The sequence below is a fragment of the Stegostoma tigrinum genome, chromosome 8, assembly GCF_030684315.1.
Source record: "Stegostoma tigrinum isolate sSteTig4 chromosome 8, sSteTig4.hap1, whole genome shotgun sequence".
Lineage (NCBI taxonomy): Eukaryota > Metazoa > Chordata > Chondrichthyes > Orectolobiformes > Stegostomatidae > Stegostoma > Stegostoma tigrinum.
Genome location: NC_081361.1, coordinates 54,723,766 through 54,748,346, shown reverse-complemented (window position 1 = coordinate 54,748,346; position 24,581 = coordinate 54,723,766). Strand labels below are relative to the sequence as shown.

General features: G+C 39.2%; 1 protein-coding gene across 1 annotated transcript in view; it reads right to left on the bottom strand.

Moving 5' to 3' along the window:
• The window catches only part of slc1a7a (solute carrier family 1 member 7a), a 51,599-nt gene that overhangs the window by 25,852 nt on the left and 1,166 nt on the right, over positions 1-24,581 (bottom strand). Inside the window, exon 3 of the mRNA XM_059648248.1 lies at positions 1,856-2,071. Coding sequence (XP_059504231.1) covers positions 1,856-2,071 — 216 coding nt within the window. The remainder of the gene's footprint in view (positions 1-1,855; positions 2,072-24,581) is intronic.

Here is a 24,581-nt window from a genome sequence, read left to right as displayed (position 1 = left end):
TGGACTGGGACATTTTGGGGCAGTTCAGGTTATCTTATGTACCCTTGCAGATGGGGCTCAGGTACCTTTACACAAAATTATGTATTATGGGATTGTTAAAAAGCACACACACATTTCCGTAAAATGTGCTTACAACTATTAAAGCTATCAAAGAACTATCAAAACTACCAAACAATTTGTTTTCATAAGGGATTAGTTGAATGAATTTGAATGTGATGAATGTTGTTCTTTTAAAATGATTTCAGGTTTTTTTAAATAGTCACATTTAATCAGTAGACTTATTGGGTTGAACAATATAAGACAATAGATAAGTCAGAAGCAGGGAAGATGTTTTCACTGGTGGGTGAAACTAGAAAAAGTGGGCATAGCCTCAAAATTAGGGGGTCCAGATTTAGGATTGAATTGAGGGAGAACTTCTTCACCCAAAGGGTTGTAAATCTGTGGAATTCCCTGCCCAGTGAAGAGTTTGCAGCTTCCTCATTGAATGTTTTTAAAGCTAAGATAGATAATTCCTTGAACGGTAAAGGAAGTAAGGGTTATTGTGAGAGGGCGGGTAGGCTTGAAGGGCCTATTCCTGCTTCTGGTTCATATATCTGGGGTAAATATCAAGAACTGTACAGAGTAACTCCAGTCTGGCAGTTCTTGTCCTGATGCACAACAGGCTTTTAAAGGCGGTTCAGGCCCAAGAAGTGCTGGTGAATTAAAGAACAGTATCATAGAATGCCTATAGTGTGGAAACAGGCTATTCAGCACAATACTGACCCTCCTAAGACCATCCCACCCAGATCCATCCCTCTGCCCTATCCCAGTAACCCTGCATTTCCCATAGCTTAACCGCCTAGTCTGCACACCCCTGAACACTATGGGCAATTTAGAATGGTCAATCCACCCAAACTTGCACATCTTTGGACTGCAGGAGGAGTCCAGATCACCTAGAGGCAACCCACACAGACACAGTGAGAATGTGAAAACTACATACAGACAGGCACCCGAGGGTGGGGAGTTGAACATGTGTTCCCAGTGCTGTGAGGCAGCAGTGCTAACCACTGAGCCACCCTGCCACCCAATTCTGGGATAGCCATTAAGTAGCAAGTTGATCTGGGAATGACATATGGTAAAATGGGTGTAGAATTGAGCGTGACAGATACAATGGAGATCAGGTAGATAGTTAATGAGGCAAGTTTAGTAAGATATAGTGAGCAAACTTGCTAGGTCTTGCAAAGCAACTTGGAAAGGCCAAAATCTGTAAGATTGAATGTATAACGTTATTTTATGTGTACATGGCAACAGAGATTTGCTTGTTCTGTGTTGTCCTGCATGTTTGGAAGGAACTTGGCAAGGCCACAACAAAAATACAACCTCTTGGGACAATCTTTCCTGAATCTGGTCTAAGGAGTGTGCATGGGCCTCAAACAAAAATGGGGCCCCAGCATTTTAATGTGGATATCAGAAATTCATAGCTTTAAAGCTGTGTTTAAATAGTCACTTGCATTGCCATTGCCTGAGAGCTATGGTTTACGAGCTGGAAAATGGGATTAATGTAGTTAGGCTTTTTTGACTGGTGCAGATACAATGGATTAAATGCCTCCTTCTGTGCTGTAAATGTCTATAAATCTGTAGAAGTGTCATCAGCTGCAGAAACTTGCAGAACTGAAGCAGCAGCTTTAGTCAGTGTGGTGCATCTGCTTAGAGTGAAATGGACTGCACATTCAGCAAGGTGGTCACATTGCAGTTTACCCATATTGTTGAACTATTGTTCAGCGTTACAAGGTGTGATGTAAAATGCATTTAAAATAGTCGTATCCCTGGAGTTGCTGAATCTTGGCAGTGAATAAAGGGCTCTACTCACACATACCGTATCAGATCTAACAATGCATCTGCAGAGCTCATGATTGGCTTTCCACTGTCATCGATACTCTCCTTCTGCGCTGCACCACCAGGATGTATGATGGAGACCATAATTATTCCTATAACGACAGCTACAAAGGTTGTCCAGAGGTAGTACGCAATTGTGATGAGACCCAATCGACTTGAAGCCTTTGCATCCAAAGCCGCCAGTCCAGACATCAAGCTGGAAAACAAACTTGAATAGTGCAACTGTTTTCTGAACGTGTCTGCCTGTACTTTACTCCCTGCATTGTTCTTTTCTCCTCCCGTTCCGAAGTAGATCACAAAGGAGAATGGCTCCATTGTACTCTCCCGATACCTTGATTGTATGGTGGCTAGTCCTGTTCATCAAGTATCAAGAAACAACCACTGAGAATGCTGGAGAGATTAAGCAGTCCTAAAGTTATGAAGTATAGTCATACTGGACTTGAAACATTACCTCTCCAAAGATCCTGCCAGACCAACTGAGTTTCTCCAGCATTCTCTGTGTTTGTTTCTGATTTTAAGCATCAGTATATTGTTTTCACTTTGCTTTTGCCTCCCCACCACTGAGCTATCATTCTAGAAATCCAATCCATTATTCTTCTAGTTTTATGTCCCAACATGGGCTGGAGAAAAAATGAGTCACATGTTTCGTCCCTGAAATAGCTGCAACAATTTCCTCAGTCTAGGTAGCCACTTACTTCTGAGCGGTCAGAATCCCTTTAAGTGTTAGCCTAAGTGCTACTTTTATGCAGTGCTCTACTCCATTTTGACCATTTTGACAAGCTTCCAAAATTCAACACAGGCCATGAGTACATTCATGAAATAGGGTAAATTCAAAGAAATTGTGTCATGTTATAGAATTTACTGTGGTCTGATCCAAATCCATTAGCATTATAAATTGAGAAATTAACAGTTATCTATCTGCCAATATTGAATATTGCACTATAATGGAGCTGCATTAAAAAACCATTCTCTTTTGTATTAATACATGGAATAGTTCATTATTTGATTTTCATCAGTGTTTATGGTGTAAATGTAATATGCTCAGTACTGAACTATACATGTAAAATGATACCATATTCAGAATCCTGATATGTCTGTATAGGTTGAGCTCAGCAAAGGTGCTGCTCAGAGAGCTGTAACTGAACATAGACTCCCTCCGGAGTTAAGCAAAGAGTGGGAGAATAATAGCTAAAATTGCACTCAGTTGCACTACTCCTGTTTGAAGTTCTCATCTGTAGAAGTGAGGTGAAGTAGTCGACTAGCTAGACTCAACTGCTTGAGTGGTTCATCAATGGTCACTGTGAGATGAAATCCACCATTTGAATGAAGTAATGGAAGTCATTCTGTCCTGTGGAAACGTAGGGTTTAACAATGTACACATCAAGCGGAAAGGAGAACAATGGGAATGGAGAACAATGATCAGGGAGGAGAAATTATTTAGAAAGTTGTAACGTCACTTTTCTTACGAAAATTCACTTAAACTTTAAAAATATGCTTTTTACAACAAAAGTCAGTCAGTCTTATTTGAAGTGCAATGGCTTTTTAATTATAAAATTAATGAGAACATTGATATGAATACCATAGGTGCATTCAAGGTCAAGTTAGGTAAGCACAAGAGAGAGAAAGGTATAGACAGGGAAAAGCTCATGCAAAGATTTAATGGATTAAAGCTATCATCAGATCAATTTAGAAAATGTATCATTTTATTTGCTTGCCAGTATTTTTATTGTTTTAAATTGTGGTTGGATTGGCAAAAGCCAATTAACAATAATGTGCTTGGCTTTAAATCTAGAGTTTTAAAATAACCTGTAAATCGTGGGATAACAAATGTTGGCGTACAAATATTAATTTCAAAGGGAACATGTATAATTTAGTGCAAATATTCTTTCATGCTTTTGGGATATGTCCCTGGGTGGTTATCGCATAGGCTGGAAAACAAAACGATACAAATTAGGATGTAAATGTGCCATCACAACAAATGTCAAACCTTGTTTTAGAACATAAGAACTTAGAGCAGGAGAAAGCAGTCCATCCCCTCAAACCTGCACCACCATTTGATGTGATCATGACTGATTTTATCTTGGCCTCAACTTCACTTTCCTGCCTGCTTTTGATAACCCCTTCAACACATGACAGGTAAGAACATTGAGTCACTGCACAAATTCAGGAACTGCTTGCCTCTGTTGTTTGAAGTGTGAATATACATATAGTCTCATTAAAAGGCCTTTATAATTTCACTTCAAATAACTTGAAAGTGACAATTTACCCTTCTATTTCTTATACTGTTTTAACTCCCATTGATCTCTTGGCATAAGGGCAACTTAGAAATTCAGTGGAAACGGATTTAGCAAATAAATGCTTTGATTGGGGGTTTGCAGATACTGAGATTTATTATCCTGAGGTAAACGTTGCATAAATATCTAAGCCACAAGATCAGACAGGTTTAACATTTGCTACTTTTTATCTTTTAATCAAAAAGATCATTCTGTTGCAACGTATCATTCTACACTTGAATAAAAATCATGCCAACTAGATTTTCTGGAACTATTTCAAAAAGTAAATTGGAAATAAAAGTTGGCAAATTTGTGGAGAAGCTAGGCACTGAAAATTCATAAATCCCTTTTAGCATTTTCGTACTAGTTCATCATGATGTCCACTGAAACCCTACTTCTACTTTATAATCTTTCTACAATGAGCATGCAATATGTTTAAAGTGGTAAGGAAAACCCAGGAAACTCCAAACCAGTGAGCCAAATGTGGATGTTGGGCAAGTTGTTGGAGGGAATCCTGAGGGACAGGATTTACATGTATTTGGAAAGGCAAAGACTAATTAGAGACAGTCAAAATGGCTTTGTGCATCTGAAAATGTGTCTCACTAACTCGACTAATTTTTTTGAAGAAGTAACAAAAAGGATTGATGAGGGCAAAGCGGTGGACATCATCTATATGGTCTTCAGTAAAGCATTCAATATGGTTCCTTATGGTCAACTGGTTAGCAAGGTTAGATCACATGGAATAGAGGGAGAACTAACTATTTGGATGTAGAACTGACCTGAAGGTAGAAAACAGAGGGTGGTGGTGGAAGGGTTGCTTTTCTGGATGCTTGTGCCCAGTGGTGTGCCACAAGGATCGGTGCTGTGTCCACTGCTTTTTGTCATTTATATAAATGATTTGGATGTGAACATAGATGGTGTGGTTAGAAAGTTTGCCGATGTCACCAAAATTGGAGGTGTTTTGGATAGTGAAGAAGGTTACATCAGAGTACAATGGGATCTTGATCAGATGGGCCAAAGAGCTGAGGAGTGGCAGATGGAGTTTAATTTAGATAAATGTGAGGTGCTGCATTTGGAAAGGCAAGTCAGGGCAGGACATTTACAGTTAATGGTAAGGTCCTGCGGAGTCTTGCTGAACAAAGAGACCATGGAGTGCACTTTCATAGTTCCTCGAAAGTGGAGTCGCAGGTAGATAGGACAGTGAAGAAGGCATTCGGTTTGCTTGCCTTTGTCAGTTAATGCATTGAGTGTAGGAATTGGGGAGGGGGGCATGTTGTGGCAGTACAGGGCATTGCTTAGGCCACTTTTGGAACACTGCATGTAGTTTTGGTCTCTCTGCTATAGGAAGGATGTTGTGAAACTTGAAAAGATTTACAAGGATGTTGCCAGGGTTGGAGGGTTTGAGCTACAGGGAGAGGCTGAATAGGCTGGGGCTATTTCCCCTGGAGCTTTGGAAGCTAAGGGATGATCGTATAAAATCATAAGGTAAAAAGACAAGGTCTTTTCCCCTAGGTGTGGCAGTCCAAAATTAGAGGGCATACGTTTAAGGTGAAAAGGGAAAGATTTTAGAGGGATCAAAGGGGCAACTTTTTCACGCAGAGGGTGGTGCGTGTGTGGAATGAGCTTCCAGAGGAATTGGTGGAGGTTGGTAGAATTACAGCATTTATATGAATAGAAAAGGTTTGAAGGGATATGGGCCAACAGTTTGCAAATGGGACTGGTTTTATTTAGGATATCTGGTTGGCATGGATGAGCTGAACCGAAGGGTCTGTTTCTGTGGTGTACATCACTGTGACTCTATGAATCTGTAACACCAAGATTCTGTCCCTCAATGCTGAACTGTTGCTCCCAAAAGGTAATGGCACTACAATTGCCCTACTGTATGTTGCTAGATACCCTAACAGACCAGAAAACTTGTTAGGTACCTATTTTGGTTTGCTATGAAGTTTTTTTTGTTGTAAGGCTTGCTGAACTTTGCTGATGACAGCATGTTTGTCAGGAGTACCATCTTTGCTACTATAATCTTTCGAGTTTGCAGCTATTGCATCCCTCTAAGCTGTGCTCTTTGTTGAGGTTGCGAATGCGGAGGGAGAATGAAAGGATTTCAGATTGCTAATATACAGTAGACTGGCATTAATTCATTAGTACCCATAGCCTTACAGTGTACTTGTTATCAGACCAAGGAGTATCCAGATTACAGGTACATTGTTAGGCTGCTGTTTCACAAGAGAACAGGGTCATCAGAGCAAGCAAAAATTGGGTTTTGATGTTATTTTAGCACTTAACCCAATGAAGAGAAATATCTAGGTTACATTCTTCATGTTTTCCAATTGTTCTTGTTTCCACGCCAAGAATTTTGCTGTAAAAACAGGAAACTGCATTGATCTTTCGACTAAAACAACTCACTTCCACAGAGTTGCCAATAGCGAGACCTTGGGACAATTTTCTTCCTGATTCCTACTCCATGATCCTCCAAAGGCAACATAACCCATATCAGGGAAGTGGAGGATCACATTTGTACCTCTTGCCTATAGTGACAGTCAAATATCACTGACCATACATCAGTTTGTTATTGGCCACACATTAAACCTATATCTATACATGTTCTAATAGTCACATTTAATGTAAATGTAAACTTTTCACTAATAAATCACTAATAAATCAGATACATACATCAGATTAACTACTGCAGAAAAGCAAAGCTTCCCATTTTATTTCTAAGGATTTCAATTTTATCGCTTCAAATGGACTGACATTCTTTGTTTTCAATTTTGTTATTTTGTTCTCAATAGGGGGCTTTTGTTAACTATACTCAACCTCATAAAATCTGAAACAATTACATTGTGTTATATAAGTGCCAATAAACTATTAAAACACACTCACATTCCTTCTCCCTGACCCTAACAGAGATTGCAGTGTTCGTTCCATAGCAGGTGAACAGCTGACAGTAGGAGAGCTGAGAACAGCGAGTAGCACTGGAATATTCAATTTTGTTTTTCTTTATTCACAAGATGTAGGTGACACATGGAAGCTGGAATTTACTGCCCATGCCTAATTGCCCTTAAGAATATGGTGAGCTGTGTTCTTGAACCATTACAGTCCTTGGACTATTTGTATATCCACAAAAATGTTAGGAGGTAAGTTCCAGGATTTTAACCCAGTGATCACCACCTTTGTCCCATTGTGCAACCTACTCACCCTGACCATCATAACGCCCTTGAAGAAATTTAACATGGTCACCAAGAACAGGAAAGGCATTTGGAGGTAGGGCCGAGAATCTGACAGGGAAGTAGAAATGAGGTGCCCATTGCCTTCTTGATGCTGCAGAATTGTATCAACGGTGAGCAAGGAGGAGGACAACTTCTCAGATGATTAAGTGGATAATTAAACCAGGCAATCACTTTGTGAGTTGTGAGAGGATCCAGTAGAATCAGACATTCTGAGTTCCATGGTTGGTTGCCTGGCAACAAAGTCTGCCCATTGAAAACAGCCCCTCCCGCAGCCAACCAATCACACGCATCACTTCCCACCACCATATCCCCTCCCAGTCCTCCCCAGTCATCGCCTGGATTTGCCTGACTGGCGCCAGTGATTCACAATTCTACTTGTTTCCATGGCGCCGTTGGTACCAGTTCTCTGGGCCAGGTGCAATCCTTACAGCAATGGCAAGGCTGGGACTGAACAACTGCCTGAACTCTAATTGGTCTGCAGCTCTTGGAAATCGGATTTCCACTCTAAAAGAGATGGCAGACTCAAGGGAAGCTCTTTAGCTGCTTTTTTCTTGTCACAGAATCTCGTTGAGGCTCCAGAAATGACAGAGTCAGATTAATCCAGTTTCTATCATATCACTGGAGCCACTACTACCCCAAGGAAATTCAGCCCAGTTCTTTAGAACCCATCTTTTAACAGTTAGAAACAATACGGAATTCAATCTGGCACAGTGAATTATAATCAAATATATATTCAGTGACTTCAATGTTGAAGAAAGAAAGGTAACTTCCTCTGCACTTAGTGAATTCACAGTTCTCTTTATTATCTGTGGTAATTTACTCCAAAAATTGAATCAAAATGTAAGTCTTACAAGTGAAATATTTTTGTTACAGCTATACTACTAAGAAAACTAAATACAGTAATTCTTGCTACAGTTTAGTTTACAACCCACTCAGAGGGCAGATCCTCTTTGCAGTCAGAGGCTTTTGCATGTTTTGGTTTTCATTCCATGTATTTTTTTGCAAGTATGTTCCTCATGAATTACTTATCCACAATTCTTCAGTTGTCCTTTTGTGTCATGTAGTGACTGCACCCAGCTCTCAGATATGGGAATTGGAAGGTAATAAATCACTGTATATTTTCCTCCCTTTTGCTCTCTGACTGACTCAGACTAAATGTTCTTGTGACTTTGCAAATTGCTCCGTCGGCTCAGGTACTTGCTACCTGCCTGTCATCATCCTGCCAAAAAAGTCCTACACATGACCTACAAGGGCCTCCACATGGCCCTCTGTACGTGCAAAATATAACCTGTTTTTTTATCTATTCATTTGTGGGATGTGGGCATCACTTGCTGGGCCAGCACTTATTACATGTCCCTAGTTGCCCTTGAGAAGGTGGTGGTGAGCTGCCTTCTTGAACCACAGCGGTCCATCTGCTGTGGGTTGACCCACAATGCCATTAGGGAGGGAATTCCAGGATTTTGAAGTAATGGTGATATATTTCCAAGTCAAGATGGTGAGTGGCTTGGAGAGCAAGTTGAAGGTTTGGTATTCCCAAATATCTGCTGATCTTGTCCTCCTAGATAGAAGTGGTTGTGGGTTGGAAGGTGCTGTCTGAGGTTTTTGGTGAATTTCTGCAGTGCATCTCATAGATAGTACACACTGCTGCTACTGAGTGTTGGTTGTGGAAGGAGTTGATGCTTATGGATGCAGTGCCAATCAAGCTGGCTGCTTTGTCCCGGATGGTGCCAAACTCCTTGAGTGCTGTTGGAATTACACTCATTCAGGCAAGCAGGGAGTATTCTATCGCACTCCTGATTTGTGCCTTGAAGATGACGGATATGAAGAGTCAGGAGGTGAGTTACTCACCACAATATACCATCTGCTCTGGTTCAAAGTTCTTCATAATATTGTTGGCTTCCTAAATTCATCTCATCTTTCTAACAACTCCACATTGGATCCCTTTAGTTAGGTCCCAGCCCACATGTGCACCCACACCATCCTCCAGCTATTGACTGTCATAGAACTAAAATAGTGCTAATCATTGCCACAAACATCCTCTGTCTCAACAGTATTTTTCTTCTTCCATCTGTGACCTGTGACATTTGTCTGCACCATGCTCCTTTAAAGCCTCTTGCTTGGAGACCCCTTGCTTGGTTCTATTTTTTTCTATACCCCAATCCCCATGCCCAATACCATTTTGTCCTATTGTCAGCAGCTGTGTCCCCAAATATTTAGCCTGAAAAACATTTTTTACATTTTATGTTTGTCTTTTCCACAGCTCTCCTCCTTTAAACTCCTCCTCTGAACAAGTTTTTATCGTGGGTTGCTGCTTCTAGCAGAACATTACAATTCAGCACATGCTAAATTTTAGTTTCAGACAGATAGAAAATCCTGAGCCAGGGACAAACCTAAATTCCTGAAAGTCAATCCCATCAAATGATCCTCTATGTCAAGACCGTTAGGCAAGAATACTTAACTTTGGCTTTTTCTTTCAATAATGAGTGCCAGTTAATTTTGTTTTCTGCACATCTTTTGTATTACAAAATGGAGCCATAAGCAACAATAACAAGGACAGCGATCTTATGAACTTTCTGTTGCTCGTTCCTTGCAGTAAAGAAAATTTGTGGGAGGGCATCAATCAGCAGATTAGACATATCTGAAGCCTTTCATTCACAACTGATGGTTAATCATTCCAATCCCTTTTATACATCTTTAGTGTTGAATATAGTACTCTTCACACTGTCTCATATTCTAATTCATTCTTTTTCTGAGTCTCTAAACTAGGTAACTCCTAATCTTCTCAGTATTCCTTTATTCTTATCGTTGTCAGGCTTAGAAAATCAGATTTCCAATAGAATAGATAAGAATAGAATAGAATAGAACAGAATAGAATAGAAATTTATTTTCATATGTACTTTTACATAAAGTGAAAAGTTTTGTAATTCGCCACACCACAGCGCCTATGTTAATGACAGAGGTCATGCATAATAATAATGCCTTGGCCACTTTACACTTTTCTATACATTCGCTGATGTCTTATGTATGATTTTATAGCCATATTGGTCAGTATGAAAAACACCACATCAATGGAAACAGTTCCAGCCAGCTACAGAGTCTGGAAAAGAATTTCACAGGCTGCATTTGCCTTGTTCTTGTGCTTTGCTGCCAGTACATGACTAAATACAGGAAAACTGCTGGAAATCAGAACACATAGAAATGCATAGGAAAATTCTGATAATAGCTGTTTGGAACATTTAAGAACAGAAAGATGATTCACTCCATCATTGAAGGACAAGGGCCCAGCATTATTTTAGAAGTGGTCTCCGGCTTAAGATGGAAATGAAAAGATTTTGTTTTTTTTCTCTCAGAGGTTTGTTAGCCTTTGGAATTGTCTCTCTAAGAGACTGATGGAGTCAGGTTCATTGAAAATTTTTACAGTTGATTTAGGCTATCAGTTGAGAAGAAAGTAAAAGGATAACAAGGTAAGTAGGAAAATAGAGTTGACACTGAAGCTTTTGTGCTCCTGAGATGCTGCTTGGCCTGCTGTGTTCATCCAGCTTCACACTTTATTATCTCGGATTCTCCAGCATCTGCAGTTCCCATTATCACTTGACACTGAATCAGATTGGCCACGATTGTATCAAATGGCTCAGCAAGCTAAATGATATCCTCCTGCTCCTAATTTATAAGTGTATGAAACTAGTTTTTTAATGGACTAACACAAACGTTTTTACTTAAAATGATTTTTTTTTCCTGGAAGCTTATATTACTATCCATCGTGTGTAATGACCCAGGCTAAATTGCTTATTTTCTGCAAATTCCACATTGCCTAATGTTTTGCTATTTCACGGTATAAACAATTTATTCAGGTGAAGTTTATTAATTTATTTTATCATTTTAATTATATATGTGGGTCACTTTGAAGGCAACTCCTCTCCAAGATCTGGAATCAGATTCAGATAAATAAAACAAAATGCATATTCCTGTTTAAAGAGCTGAAGAATGGACAAAGGAAAATACTGCACTGATCCTTTAGGAAAAAGCATTTTCATAATCAGCTCATGATCTGATTGGTGAACTGGAATGACCAAAATGACAGGGCAGATCACTGACATTATATTTGTTGCATCAGTAAAGTGCCAAAGGAAGACAGAAGAACATTGGGAAGAAATTTCCTGTTTGTAGTTGAAGTGTTTTGACAAGTAAGATTCATGGCACCGGTCTGCCATGGCTCACAGCAACTCTTCAGACGCAGTCTTCTGCTCATCACCTCATTAATTACGCAACCAGGCTTTTGGGTGTCTTTTTCAGGGAAACATGAAGCAAAAGAGTATTCACGCCATCTGCATTATGTTTAAAGCCCAGAAGCTTGCCACTTCAGACACTGCTAACGAGGGACTGTGCTGCTGGAGTCTCTATAGTCAGGTCATGGCCACAACAAGAAAGGAAAGCTTGCTTCTTGCCTCAGAGACAGGTGCCTGGAGGTGTCGGTGAATGGGATGGTGGAGACAAAGGCAATCCTTACTCCAGCTGATTCCCACATAGTGCCACATCACGAGACAGATCAAGCCTGGGCACAAATTGCAGCCTGGGTGCTGCGACCGGGATAATGCGGGATGCCCAGCAGTACAGGAAGAGCTTCTCTAGGTTGTCTGACACTCACAGAGATGCCACTTGCTTAAACTCTGCCACTGCACATGCATCTCACCAAGGCTCATGGACCGCAACTCTCACCATTACATGCACAAATCAATGGCTCTCAACCACCTCATCCTGTCAAACTATTAACCCTCCCTGGCCTCTGCACTTCCTCATCATTCACTGGGGATACCTCACCCTCTCCTGCTCATGCATCACCATGAACTGCTGTTCCATCCACTTCTATTGTACTCAATACTACCTTTCTGCCTCATTGCAGGAAGGAAAGCTGGCCCAGTTCAAGGAAATAGAATCAGATGAGCCCCTGAATGTGGCTGATCTGCCTACTTAACGTGCGCTTCTCACCCTGTCTAAGCAACACTCTTTTTTCATCCCAATAAGAACAGCTCCACTATGGCATTCACCTATAGCCACATGCATGAAGTCCATGCAGGGCAAATGCTACATAAACTTTTGGCGCATTTCAATGTCCATCTCCTTAACTGTTCAGTGCTTCCTACGAGGACAAGCTGCTTTTCTCTGTCTCCAAACTGGAAAAAAAACAATGTGAGCTGCCATGACTGGCAACCTGTAACTGAGCTGTATACACCCTGTGCACCAAGAAAGCAAAATGAAGTTGACAGAGATTGGCAATCTTCAGACAAGCACTGAGTCAGTGAGTACTAAGAAAGTAGGCTAAGAGCCATAGAAAGCACCCTGCTTAAATGCATTTTGGCCTTGTCTGCAAAGTGACCTGGCAGATATCTGCAAATCATAAGTGTCCCTGAGCTCCAAAATAAAGCACTGAAGGGTTGAAATAATGTGCGAGTTGATCTGAGGGCAGGCATGAATGTGTGGTGAGGGTTGTGATTTGCCAATGCAAACATGTGGAGAAAGAGCGAAGGCTGAATTGTGGCCTTTGTGTTATTTTAATAAAGTTTGAGCTGATTAAAATAAAAATGTGTAACTACTTTCATTAACATCACAGATAAATGAATACTACATGAACATAATAGTCATTAATCTGTTGTTAATGCCAGCAGTAATTTCTAACCTACAGTACATAGTAGTACAATTAGCCAGTACACAATGATGAATGATGCAATAATTATGAATGGATTTGACAATATGGCTATGAAACCCTATCCAGCAGTTCATACTTGTACTGAAAAAAAAACATTTTAATTAGATTTATTCTGTCTCCATTATGGCACTCCGTAGCAACAAGGCGTATGTGTCATGCATGACAAATAAATCCAGCCAAACTCAAAATTCAAATCTATCCAACTGGAAGAGAATTGATCGAACTAAGCCAAATCCAAACCTTTCTGCTTCAGTTGGAATTTAGTTCTGCTTTTTTTCTTTTCTCCAAAGCCTCAAAAGATTATGAACTGTGTGTCAAATATAACAACACCCTTGATACATCTAAAGACTTAATCCTGGTTTGATTGGTTGCTTCAATGTCTGCCATCAGCAAATATTTGGATTCAAACAAACTAAATTTTAATACATGAACTGACTGGTTCAAGCCAAAATGTTCATCTATAATTCATCTGTTTTAAAACACATGACAGTCATTTATTTTTCCCTCCCAAAGTTCTCCACTCCTCTTCAAAATGTACAGAGTTACAATGAGATACGATTCCATGGGTATTCATTCCCTTTCACCCGCTGATCCCAAGTTGTAATTATGTTATGGGTGAATACAGACAGTACTAGAAGGCCAAAAAGCCAACAAAAAAATGGAGAAAATTCTCAGCAGGTCAGGCAGTATCTGTAGGAATAGAATTACAGTTAAGCTTTTGGTTCACTTACCTTGTGCCAGAACTGGGAACAGATAGTGATGCAGTGAGTTTTGAGCAAAGGACAGGGTAGAACAAAGACAAATGTTAGGTGTGTGAAAAGCGTGAGAGAGATTGAATGTTAGAAGAGTTAGTCTTAAGGGGCCAAAGGGAATGGCGATGTGGTGAAAAGAAACAAAAAAAAAGGATGCCTCTAGAACAGGTGTGCTGCTGTCTGAAAGCAAAAATAGGAGAAAAACTGAAAAGGAAACAAAATGGAGGACAGTGTTTATGATCTGAAATTGTTGATTTCATTATTGAATCTGAATGGCTGTAAAGTGCTTCATTGAAAGATGGGATGTTATTCCTAAAACATACTTTGTTTTTCACTGAAACTGGGCAAAGCCGAGGGGAAAGAATTTAGTGTCACAGCAAGGTGGAGAATTAAAATGACAGGTCACCAGAAACTCAGGGTCATCCCAGTGGACTCAAAATAGGACAAATCGTCCCTTAATCTGTGTTCAGTCTCCTAAACATATTGGAGACTACATTGCGATCGGCAAGTAGAGAATACCAAGTTAAAAATAAGTAGCTGTTACACTAGAAAGAACAATTTGGACTTTGGACAGTCTGTTCTCAAAGACAGCAGAGAGCTTTACCCAGGACACTGAACATAAGAGTTCTCAATAGGAGATCTTACCCAGTAAGGGTCTTCAGGGAGTCATTCACCTATCACTACCTCAATTAGTTAAGTGTCTGCAGTGCCTTTGTTTCACCCAGGAGATGGACACAGGATTGTGCTGCATTCTCAAAGCTGCAGCTGCAGAGCAGGATGGGAGCCTTCTGACCAGCACCCATCAAGGTCACACTCGATCCCAATTTTACATCTCAGGATCATTCCAGCTGGCAACATGGCCAACATCTCATGGCTGTTTATGCAATGCGCCATCTGGGAACTATCAATCTCAGGAGCAGGAATTTCACCAATTGAATCATGCGAATACTTTTTCATAGAGGTGGTATTTCCTTTTTTGGAAACCATTGTTGCTAATCCATTAAAACTTGGGTTATGGGATTAACAACCCACACTCCCAAAACCAATGACACCTGTGGTGCAAGTAGAAGCAGAGAGCAGTCAAGTTGGCCAGACACTTTTCTCTGCCCAATCCTGAATACTGTTGACGAAATTACTGCCAAGCACAAGACTGGGGATCTTATCAAAAGACCAAACAGTGACATCCAATAAATAATGCATGAACACCATGACAATTAGCTGAAACGTTATGAGATGTTCATCCTATCATTCAGTCCAAGGTAACTAGGATTAGCTAATGGAGGTGCCTCCAAACCCACTGCAAAATGATTGGATCAGGAGCATCACCAAACTGTAAATATTATTCTGATTCAACTGCCTTAATCTATTGGGAACGGCACTTTCCTGCAGCATATGTAGGTTGGCAAAGGTTATTGCAAGATTTAAGCTGAACTGGGGTTTGACATTTTGGAGCAAAAAGACTTCTAATTCCACTAGGAATATAAAACATGTTTCTTTGCCATATGGGATTGTATGATGGGAGGAAATTAGGTTACAGTGAAATTTAGACGGATGAGGTCACTCCTGCCAATCTCTTTTGATGCCTACATAAAAAGAAGCAGAGACAAGAAACACCCGGTCATATCTGTGGCAAGTTAAAGAACAGAGCAAAAGAATGGAGAGATTGTGTGAACTGCTAACAATGCAAAGTGCTCCAGTTTTGCAATATCATTAGCCAGTTCTCCATCTATGATGCCACGAATTACAGGAAAACAATTGAAATTGGACTTAACAAAATACAGAAATTCTATTCAGCTTCCAGAAGAAAATTGAGTGCCACAGACTACTCAACCTTGACTTAGTCATATTTACAGAATTATCCAATATACTATCATCACCACCATCCAACAAGTGGTGCCACATTGATATCAGGGATCAAAATGTCAGTCTTTTGTGAGGCCTTTTCCTGAGACTTTTTTTGGCTTTCAGGGGCTTGTTTTTCATTTTCATTACCTTCTTAGTCAGTCATGCAGTCACATTCTGAATTTGTGTTGATTTCTTTTGTAAGGTATCTTTCTTTGAATAGATAACACAAATAACAACTGTTTCGATTAAATCCTATAATTTGGAATCAATAAATATGATGTATTGTAACTTTGTTAAAAATTAAGGTTCTTATGCTCCATTTCCAAAATTAAAATTCTAACTGCTTGGCACAAAGTAATTTGTTGATGTTGAGTCTCAGGTCTGCCACTTTTGAAAATTAATTGCAAGCAATTTGCACTCTCCGTCTTTCTCTGCTGTTTCTCTGCCAAGTTCAAGTTTTGTTCCTCTCAATGCTGCTACTTAAAGTGAGTGCTGACAAAACCATCAGCTGAGACTAAATACAATAAGGGGAATACATACAAATATATTTCTGTGATTTTAAGCTAGTACAACTGTTTGTATGAGACATAATGTTTTAATGAGACATAAATTGAAGCCTCAAAGTGTAGAAGTATCCTCATCATTTTATCACTTTATGGAGATGATTAGCTCATTAACCAAACTATCCAGTTGTGGACCGTCCTGATGGATTTCATCTGATGGTCATAAAATAAGTGGCTAGTGAGACAATTAATACGTTGGTTTTAGTTCTCCAAATTTTCCTAGATTCAGGGAAGGTTCCATTAGATTGGAAAATAATGAATTTAATTCTTCTATTCAAAATGGCTGACAAAAAGCAGCAAAATAAATCCCTGTTAACTTAATACCCGTTACAGGGAAATGTTAGTCGCTACTATTAAAGATGTTAGACAAAGGAAGAAAGAAACTTCCTAGGTAATGTTTTATGAAAGAAAAATCATATCTAATCAATTTAGTGGAAGTATTTGAGCTGCAGGTAAAGATTTATTATACTTAGATTTCCAGAAAGCATCGATAAGGTGATACATCAAAGGTTATTGTGGAAAATAAAATCTCCTAGCGCATTATATTGGCATGGAAAGGAGATTAGTTAGCTGATAGGAGACAGAGATTGTAAATAAAAGAGCCAATTTTGCACTGACAAAATGTGATGGGTGGTGTACCACAGGGATGAGTGCTGGGGCCATAACTATTCACAATTTATTTAAATGACTTGGGGAAAGGATATGAAGGTACAGAACATAGAACAGTACAGCACAGAACAGGCCCTTCAGCCCACGATGTCGTGCCGACTGGTCACTAAATTTGCTGATCACATAAAGATAAGTATGAAGTTGTGAAAAAGACACAAGGAGGTTAGGTTAAAAGAATGGGAAATGATCTGGCAAATGGAGTATTGTGGAAATATTAAATTTTGCATTTTGGTGGGAAAAATTTTTAAAAAGCATATTGTCCACATGGTGAGAGATAACAACTCTGTGGTGCAGATGGATCAAGTGTGAAGGGACATCAAATAATGAGGAAAACGAATAGAATGTTACCATTTATAATGAGAGGTATTGAATACAGAAGTAAGGGATAAATTCTTCAGTTATACAGGGCATTGGTGAGACCACATCCGGAGTACTGGGTACATTATCAGACTCCTTATTTATGAAAGGATGTAAATGCATTGGAAGCAATTCAGAAGTTTATTAGACTAATACCTGGAATGGGTGCGCTATCTCGTGAGGAAACATTGTACAGGCCAGGATCTATTCATTGGTATTTTAAAAAAGTAAGAAGCTTATAAAATCTTGTGGAATCTTGACAGGGTGGATGTGGAGAGAATGTTTCCTGTTGTGGGAGTACTTGTAAATAGGGATCACAGTTTAAAAATAAGACAGCACTGAGAAACAAGGAGTTTCTTTTTCTCACACAGTGGTTTTGAATCTATCTCTTCAAAAGGTGGTGGAATCAGAATCCTTGAATATTTTCTAAATCTCTAGTCAGATTGTTGATAATGAGGGAGTGAAAGACTATTGACACAGGTGGGAATGAGGAACTCAGACCGAGCTGACGGAACTTAATTTTCTGCACCTCATTTTCTCCTTCGGCATTTCAAAGTGTTCAGAGCTCCACATTGAGTTCAACACCTTCAAAACATGAGTATTGTCCCCCACTTCATTATTCCACCTCTCATGTGTTGTTTGCTCTCTTGATCTCAGCAAAGCCGACCTACTTTCATCAATTCAAACTTACCATTAATACCTATTTTACAACTCAATCGCTCCTTTACCACCAATAGCATTCCATTTGACTTTTTGCTCTTGGCACCCTCATCATCTGTTCCAGTTCCTCCTCCTCCCCTTTTGCTAACAGCATAAAAACCATCATTATCTTCAATTCTGGTTATTTGTGCTCAAAAAGTTAACCAAGTTACTCTCTCTACACCGATGTTGACAGGGCTGCTCAGTTTCTCTAGAGCTTATTTTAAAAAATTTCAAATGCCTACTTTTGCAATAATTTGTTTTCATTGGATATGACAGAATTGACCCAAACTTGTCTCCAATTCCTGAAAATGTAACCTGCTTTGACCAATCCCATAGTTTTCAAGTTTTACTGTTTTTATCATTGGCTTTTCCATAATGAGCAATAAGCTGGTGGTGGAAGCAGATTCAATTGTATCAGTCAAAACTGAATTCAATAAATTATTCAAGGGAAAGAGAATACATGAATTATTTAACACATCAGGCAAGGCTGTGATGGGCAAGATGTCTCCTGCTATCACTGTTTTTGTATGCAATTAATTGAGGGCATATCCAATATCCCCAGTGACTCTCTATTGCAGTAACACTGTCATAGCAAATGTGTAAATCAGTCTATTAGAGAGCATGCTGTTATCATGTCAAAGAGCATTCACAATTACTCCCCAAATTTCCCCTTGTTTTCTTAAAGACGGCAAGGGGTTATGGATCCATGAGTACATGTTGCCCTCTGGTGGCCATATGCAACCTTGACTGTAGAAAAATATGAGAATAGGATTTACGAACAGGTTCATAATCCAATCACACTCACAAAATGCCTGAATGCACAAAAATTACTTCTAGAGATTAGCATTTCATCTGGTATCACCATTGCTGTAACTGTTTTGTTCATAATTTGGTTCCGATTCCTTGGTAAGTAATCTTAGATCATTAAATTTTCTGAGGAAGGGTCTAGGTCCGAAACGTCAGCTTTTGTGCTCCTAAGATGCTGCTTGGCCTGCTGTGTTCATCCAGCTCCACACTTTGTTATCTCGGATTCTCCAGCATCTGCAGTTCCCATTATCTCTGATCATAATTAAATTAAATGTTGGTTTCCAACTCCTGTTTTGATTTTAGTGAGATTTAATATTCACAGAATGGAACAATAATTTAGTAGCAGACCACTATAAGTGGATAAATGTAGTTCCCAGCATTTTCACATGTGGATCCAATGGACAGCAAAGATTATGAAATAGTAGAGCATGCTATTACAATTTTATCCCCTGAAGCATAAAGTGGGATTATGGAAAGTTAGATATAATACTAGAGTGAGCGATACTTTAAATTATGGAGAGATGGAAAAGAATGGTTCTTACTATAGAGGACTGAATCATATTAAAGAATTCGACAGTGAAACAAATCCTACTAGGTAATATAGGAACATCAGAACTTGGGAATGGGACAGGAATAGACCATTTTGTCCCTTGAGCTTGCACCATCATTCAGCTAGATCGTGGTTAATCAACTACCTCAGAATCATTTTCCCATATTATTCCTATATTCATTGATGTCTTTAAAAACATAAGAATATAAGAACTAGGAGCAGGAGTAGGTAATTCAGCCTCTCGAGCCTGGCTGATCATAACTGATTTCATCTTGGCCTCAACTCCACTTTCTGCCCACTGTCCTTAGCCCTTCAACCTATTACTAATTAAAAATCTGCTTATTTCCTATTTAAGTTGACTCAATGATCTGCATCACCCACACACCAGGGAAGTGAATTCCATGGATTCATAATTCTTTGAGAGAAGTAAATTCTGCTCATCTCTGTAAAATTGAGAAATCTATCAATTTCTGTCTTGAAGAAACTTGATAGCTGACCCTCCATAGATATAATTATGTAAGGGATATAAAGCAGCTAGATAGATAATGCTACTGTTGTGCAAAACTTTGAGTTCCATAAGTGGGTAATTACCCACCCTCAACTCGCCATCTGATGATTTGTTCACTTAGCTAGATGTGTATCCCTTAGAATGTGAAACTGTACCATCGCAGTTTAGCAGAATGCAAAAGGATCTTGATAAAAAGATTAGAGATCTTGCGCATCACAGTACAGAAATTGCTGGGATTTGAAAACAAAAACACAGGCTTATCCTGGGTTAAATGTCTGGAAAAAAAAATCTCATGGCACTTCAGATAATTAAAGTTTGGTATATGGGCTACATTTACCCTGATTTATTGGGTTTGCATCTCTTAAAGTTATAGAGTCATATATCACAGAAGGGCCCAGTCAGCTGATCAAGTCCATGCCGGCCTATCTATAGTGATCCCACTTTCCAGCATTGGGCCCATATACTTGAATGAAAGGCAATCCACGGCATGATGCAACCTCGAGCAGGATGGAATCTTTACTTAAGTTAGATACAAGCCTATTCGCTGGATGAAGAATAAGCGCCCAAGACTCCAAACTCTGTCTGCACTTACGTTACTTGTAAGTATAAACTATAATCCTCCAATAAATCCAGTTGAAATAATTTGCTGACATAAGTTCAAATAAGTCTCTCATGTTATGAAGTTTGATCAAATCGGCTCACTAAAATTTCAGACCCAGCTTTACAAACCTATCCGGATGGCTTAAACTGAACCATTTTCTTCATATCCCCTGTGATGTGAGGGGACCAAGAGTGGGCATAGAATTCTAAATGAGCCTTAATCAAGGTTTTGGATGAAGAAACATTGTATGCCTTGTTTGGATAAAATCATAAAGCTTTAAATAAATAAAGTTCTACAGAGTAATGCGCTGTGATACCTAGACGGTTTTCTTCCACAAAATAAAAACCAAAAGAACTGAGGATGCTGTAAATCAGGAACAAAATCAAAGTTGCTGGGAAAGCTCAGCAGATCTGGAAGCATCTGTGGAGGAGAAAACAGAGTTAAAATTTCGGGTCCGGTGACCTTCCTCGGAAGTGGTTCTGAACTTTGTTTTTGTTTTCTTTCACTCGTGGCTTCACTCCTGTTTCCTGTGGGGTATATGTATATCAAACTTTAGAATTGCCCACACGGTTAACTCCATACTTTTCTTGATTAAACATAATTTTCCCAATGTAAATCCATACCAAGATCTGTTTGCAGGGTTTGCCATGCTCCACAGTTTGTGTCATTCTCAAATCTGTGAGGTATTATCCCAAACCCTACATCTCGGTAACTAATGAAGATAAAAAATAAGTAAAGGGTCTTAACATCCATCCCTGTCAGTCACCACTTGTAACCAACCTCAAAGCTGATCTAAATTGTTTAACAACGGCAACTTGTTGTTCAAATGTATTTAGTCAATTCTGAATTCTGTTATGACTCCCAGAACTTATAAGATAGTTTTTAACTGTCTCTGTTAATTTAAGCTTAAATGGAGTGGTGGAAAGGGGCACAGGGTGTCATATGTATTGCGTCCAGACCCAAATCCATGTGACCTAGTTACCACAGGAATAAGGCCCCAGACAGAAACCGAATTAAAGTCATGTGTAAACTTTAACAGCTGGACACAAAGAAGGAGGCAGAGAAGGAGGATTCTCGGGGGCAATCGGAATGAGAGTTTGGGGAAAGAGACACACAGCAGGTGTTGCTATGGGCAAAGGAAATGGATTATTTTAGGGCCAATCATCAAGTGAAGTTCTGGTGGGATTGGATTCCCTGTTCAAGAAAATAAGGATTGTAGAGAGTTAGAAACTAATGCATTATCACCGGATATGTTAGCTGAGAAAGGTTTATTCAAGTATGCTTAGAAAATGAAGTGAAAAGCACTTTGTTTTAAAGGACACTGAAAAAGGGACTGAGTAAAAAACCAATTCAATGTCAGGAGAAATGTGGAAGTTTAACTACAACGTTGTGTATCTGTGCCATAGTGCAAGGTTTAAAGTTGTATTAAGATGTTAATGGAGAATACATTTTCTAGAGTTTAGTGAAAGTGTTGCTTTCCAAGTAATGTTGAGTCTGATGTTGATTTCAGCTTGTTTGTTACAGGACAAGTATTAAAAATGAAATATTGTTCTATGAATCCTTTGTGTTGATCACTGGGAAATGTGTAACTCAGTTCACAAGTTACGGGCCTTATGGAGATCAGAACAAACTACTGCAGCAGATCCGATCTTGTAGAATATTATTTTGTGAGGTACTTTATCAATGAATTTTTAAAGTATTAGAAGACCTTACTAATTTCATAGTTTCTTCAAAATCTTCCACAGAAACTGTCATACCTAACCTTCTTTTCCACAAGACATTTCAGTGTTCTTTCCAACTAACTGGTCAAATGGACACCCTCTTATATTTCCTTTGAGCACCTTATCTATTACTGCTGTGAAGTTAATGGACTTTTAGTCCCTTATTCCTACCCTTTCAAATAAAAATTGGAACTATAATAAGTTGTTACAGAGATAGTAGGAACTGCCGATGCTGGAGAATCTGAAATAACAAGAGTATAGCTGGATGAACACAGCAGGCCAAGCAGCATCAGAGGAGCAGGAAGAAGGGTCTCAACCCGAAACATCAGTTTTTCCTGCTCCTCAGATGCTGCTTGGCCTGCTATGTTATTCCAGCTCTACACCTCTTTATCTCTGGGACTATAATAATATTCTTTCTATCTGAGGGAATAATCTATGAATCTATGAAGTTATTAATTGGTGAGGGAAAGCAGTCAAAGTAGCTATCCAAAGTCTTTAAAGATTCTTGTGTGAATGTTATCTGGTCTAGCAATCCAATCTGAAGGTGGTATCTTCATCTATTTTGTTGACACTTTTATTGATGGAAGCACAACCATGTTATATTAAGGATGCTTTCAAAGGTACATATCAATGCAAAATATCCATTTAATATCTCCACCATGACTTCCAATGGCCAGTAGTAGTCTTGAAGAGTCAACAGAAACATACTAGCCATCTGGATTCTTAAACCAAAATAACCAAATTTACAGATGATCCCCGAAAGAAATTATCAGAAAGATTCCACTTTTTTTGCATCTTCTACTTTAGAATTAATGACACTTTTATCCAAATAAAAAGCTAATTTCCCTTTAATTAATCATTCCAATAAGCCTTTGTGCTACACAACCAAAACCAATCTTCTACAGCAGAATGCAGCTGCACAGTTCCACCAACAATAGTTTTCATCAGTAAACCGTATGCCTAAAAACCCTCTCTTTCTCGGTGAAGATAACCTTAACTTTCAGAAGTTCCTTTTCAACCAACCAGTCAACAACACTCTGCTTTATACTTCAGCCGCTGTAGAAAATTACACAACGCTTTAGCATCTCTGAGCTATTCATACAGATTTCCATGATTTGACTGCTTCTCAGCCTGTTCTCACATTGCATGCCAGAGCTCCAGTCTCCTTTACTGCACAAAACTACTTACTCTTTGCTGAGAATGATTTGTTTATTTGTCTTCCAAGAATTTCATCACTACCTTTGCACCAGTTGAACATCTTATGGGTCCCTTAAAAATACTGACACATGTTTCTCTCTCCATGTCTCTGTGTATTGTGTCTTCATATCTACATCCATACTTTTATCCTCGAGCCTCTTTGTTTGTAGCTTCTCTTTTTGTCGTCAGCTCACCTTTGTGTTTGGTCACATAATCCCATAGTTTAACTTCTTTCCTGTTGGCACTGTTTCCAGGTCAAGGGCTGCCAGGTTGCATGGATCAGTATTTGTCATTATTCAAATAAAAGTACACTCGATCCTTTTACAACTGATGAAAACTCTTAAAAATCTTTTTTTAAACAAGTCTCAAGAACAATTTCAGATTCTATGGGCAGTTCAAGAAATTAGTATTTTCCTTACTGTATTGTTTCCTGGTCAAAGGCAATCACATTCAGGGAGTCAAATTGTGTAATTAAACCAGACAGTCACAGGCAGAATATAGGATGTCTATCAGGCACGTTTCCCTACAGCTGAGATTCAGCATCCCTGGGAGCTCAGGAGATCAAGGTAATTTGGCAAATGCAATGGACACCATTCTTATAAGTAAGATTCTAGACAGATATATGATTTGAAGGGATATGACAAAAATCAACCTTCTTTTCTACAGCATATTATGATTGGATTTTTTTTCTTGTTAATCACAGCAGACTGTTGTAATAGCATAAGGTGCACATGGTAACAAGATTATAGGACAGCACAACAAACATTTTGAGTCTCCACAGTAAGCTGAGATTTGAACTAGAATAAAACTTGCTTTTTGGAACAAATATAAAGATTCCAGTTGAAACAGGTTTAGACTGTGGCTACCCTTTGCAAACATGCATTTTCCCCCACACCAATATCACCCCCAATACATGCAATCATTTTCAAAATGAATACACAGCAAAATGCTGCAGAGGCTGGGGATCTTAAATAAAAACAGAAAAAGCTGGAAGCTCTCAATAGATCTGACAGCTTCTGTGGAGTGAGAATGTGCCAAAGCCCCAGGCCCAGTGACTTTATATGAGAACCCAAAGCCATGGGTTCCAGGTTCTAACCAAAGATCATTCACTGAACCATTGACTCTGTTCAACATCATCATTCTCGCTCACATGATCTCTAATGCCCATTACTGTGATAATATTCATACTGAATAGAGTAGGACACTGTTTAGCTTGGACAATGCAAT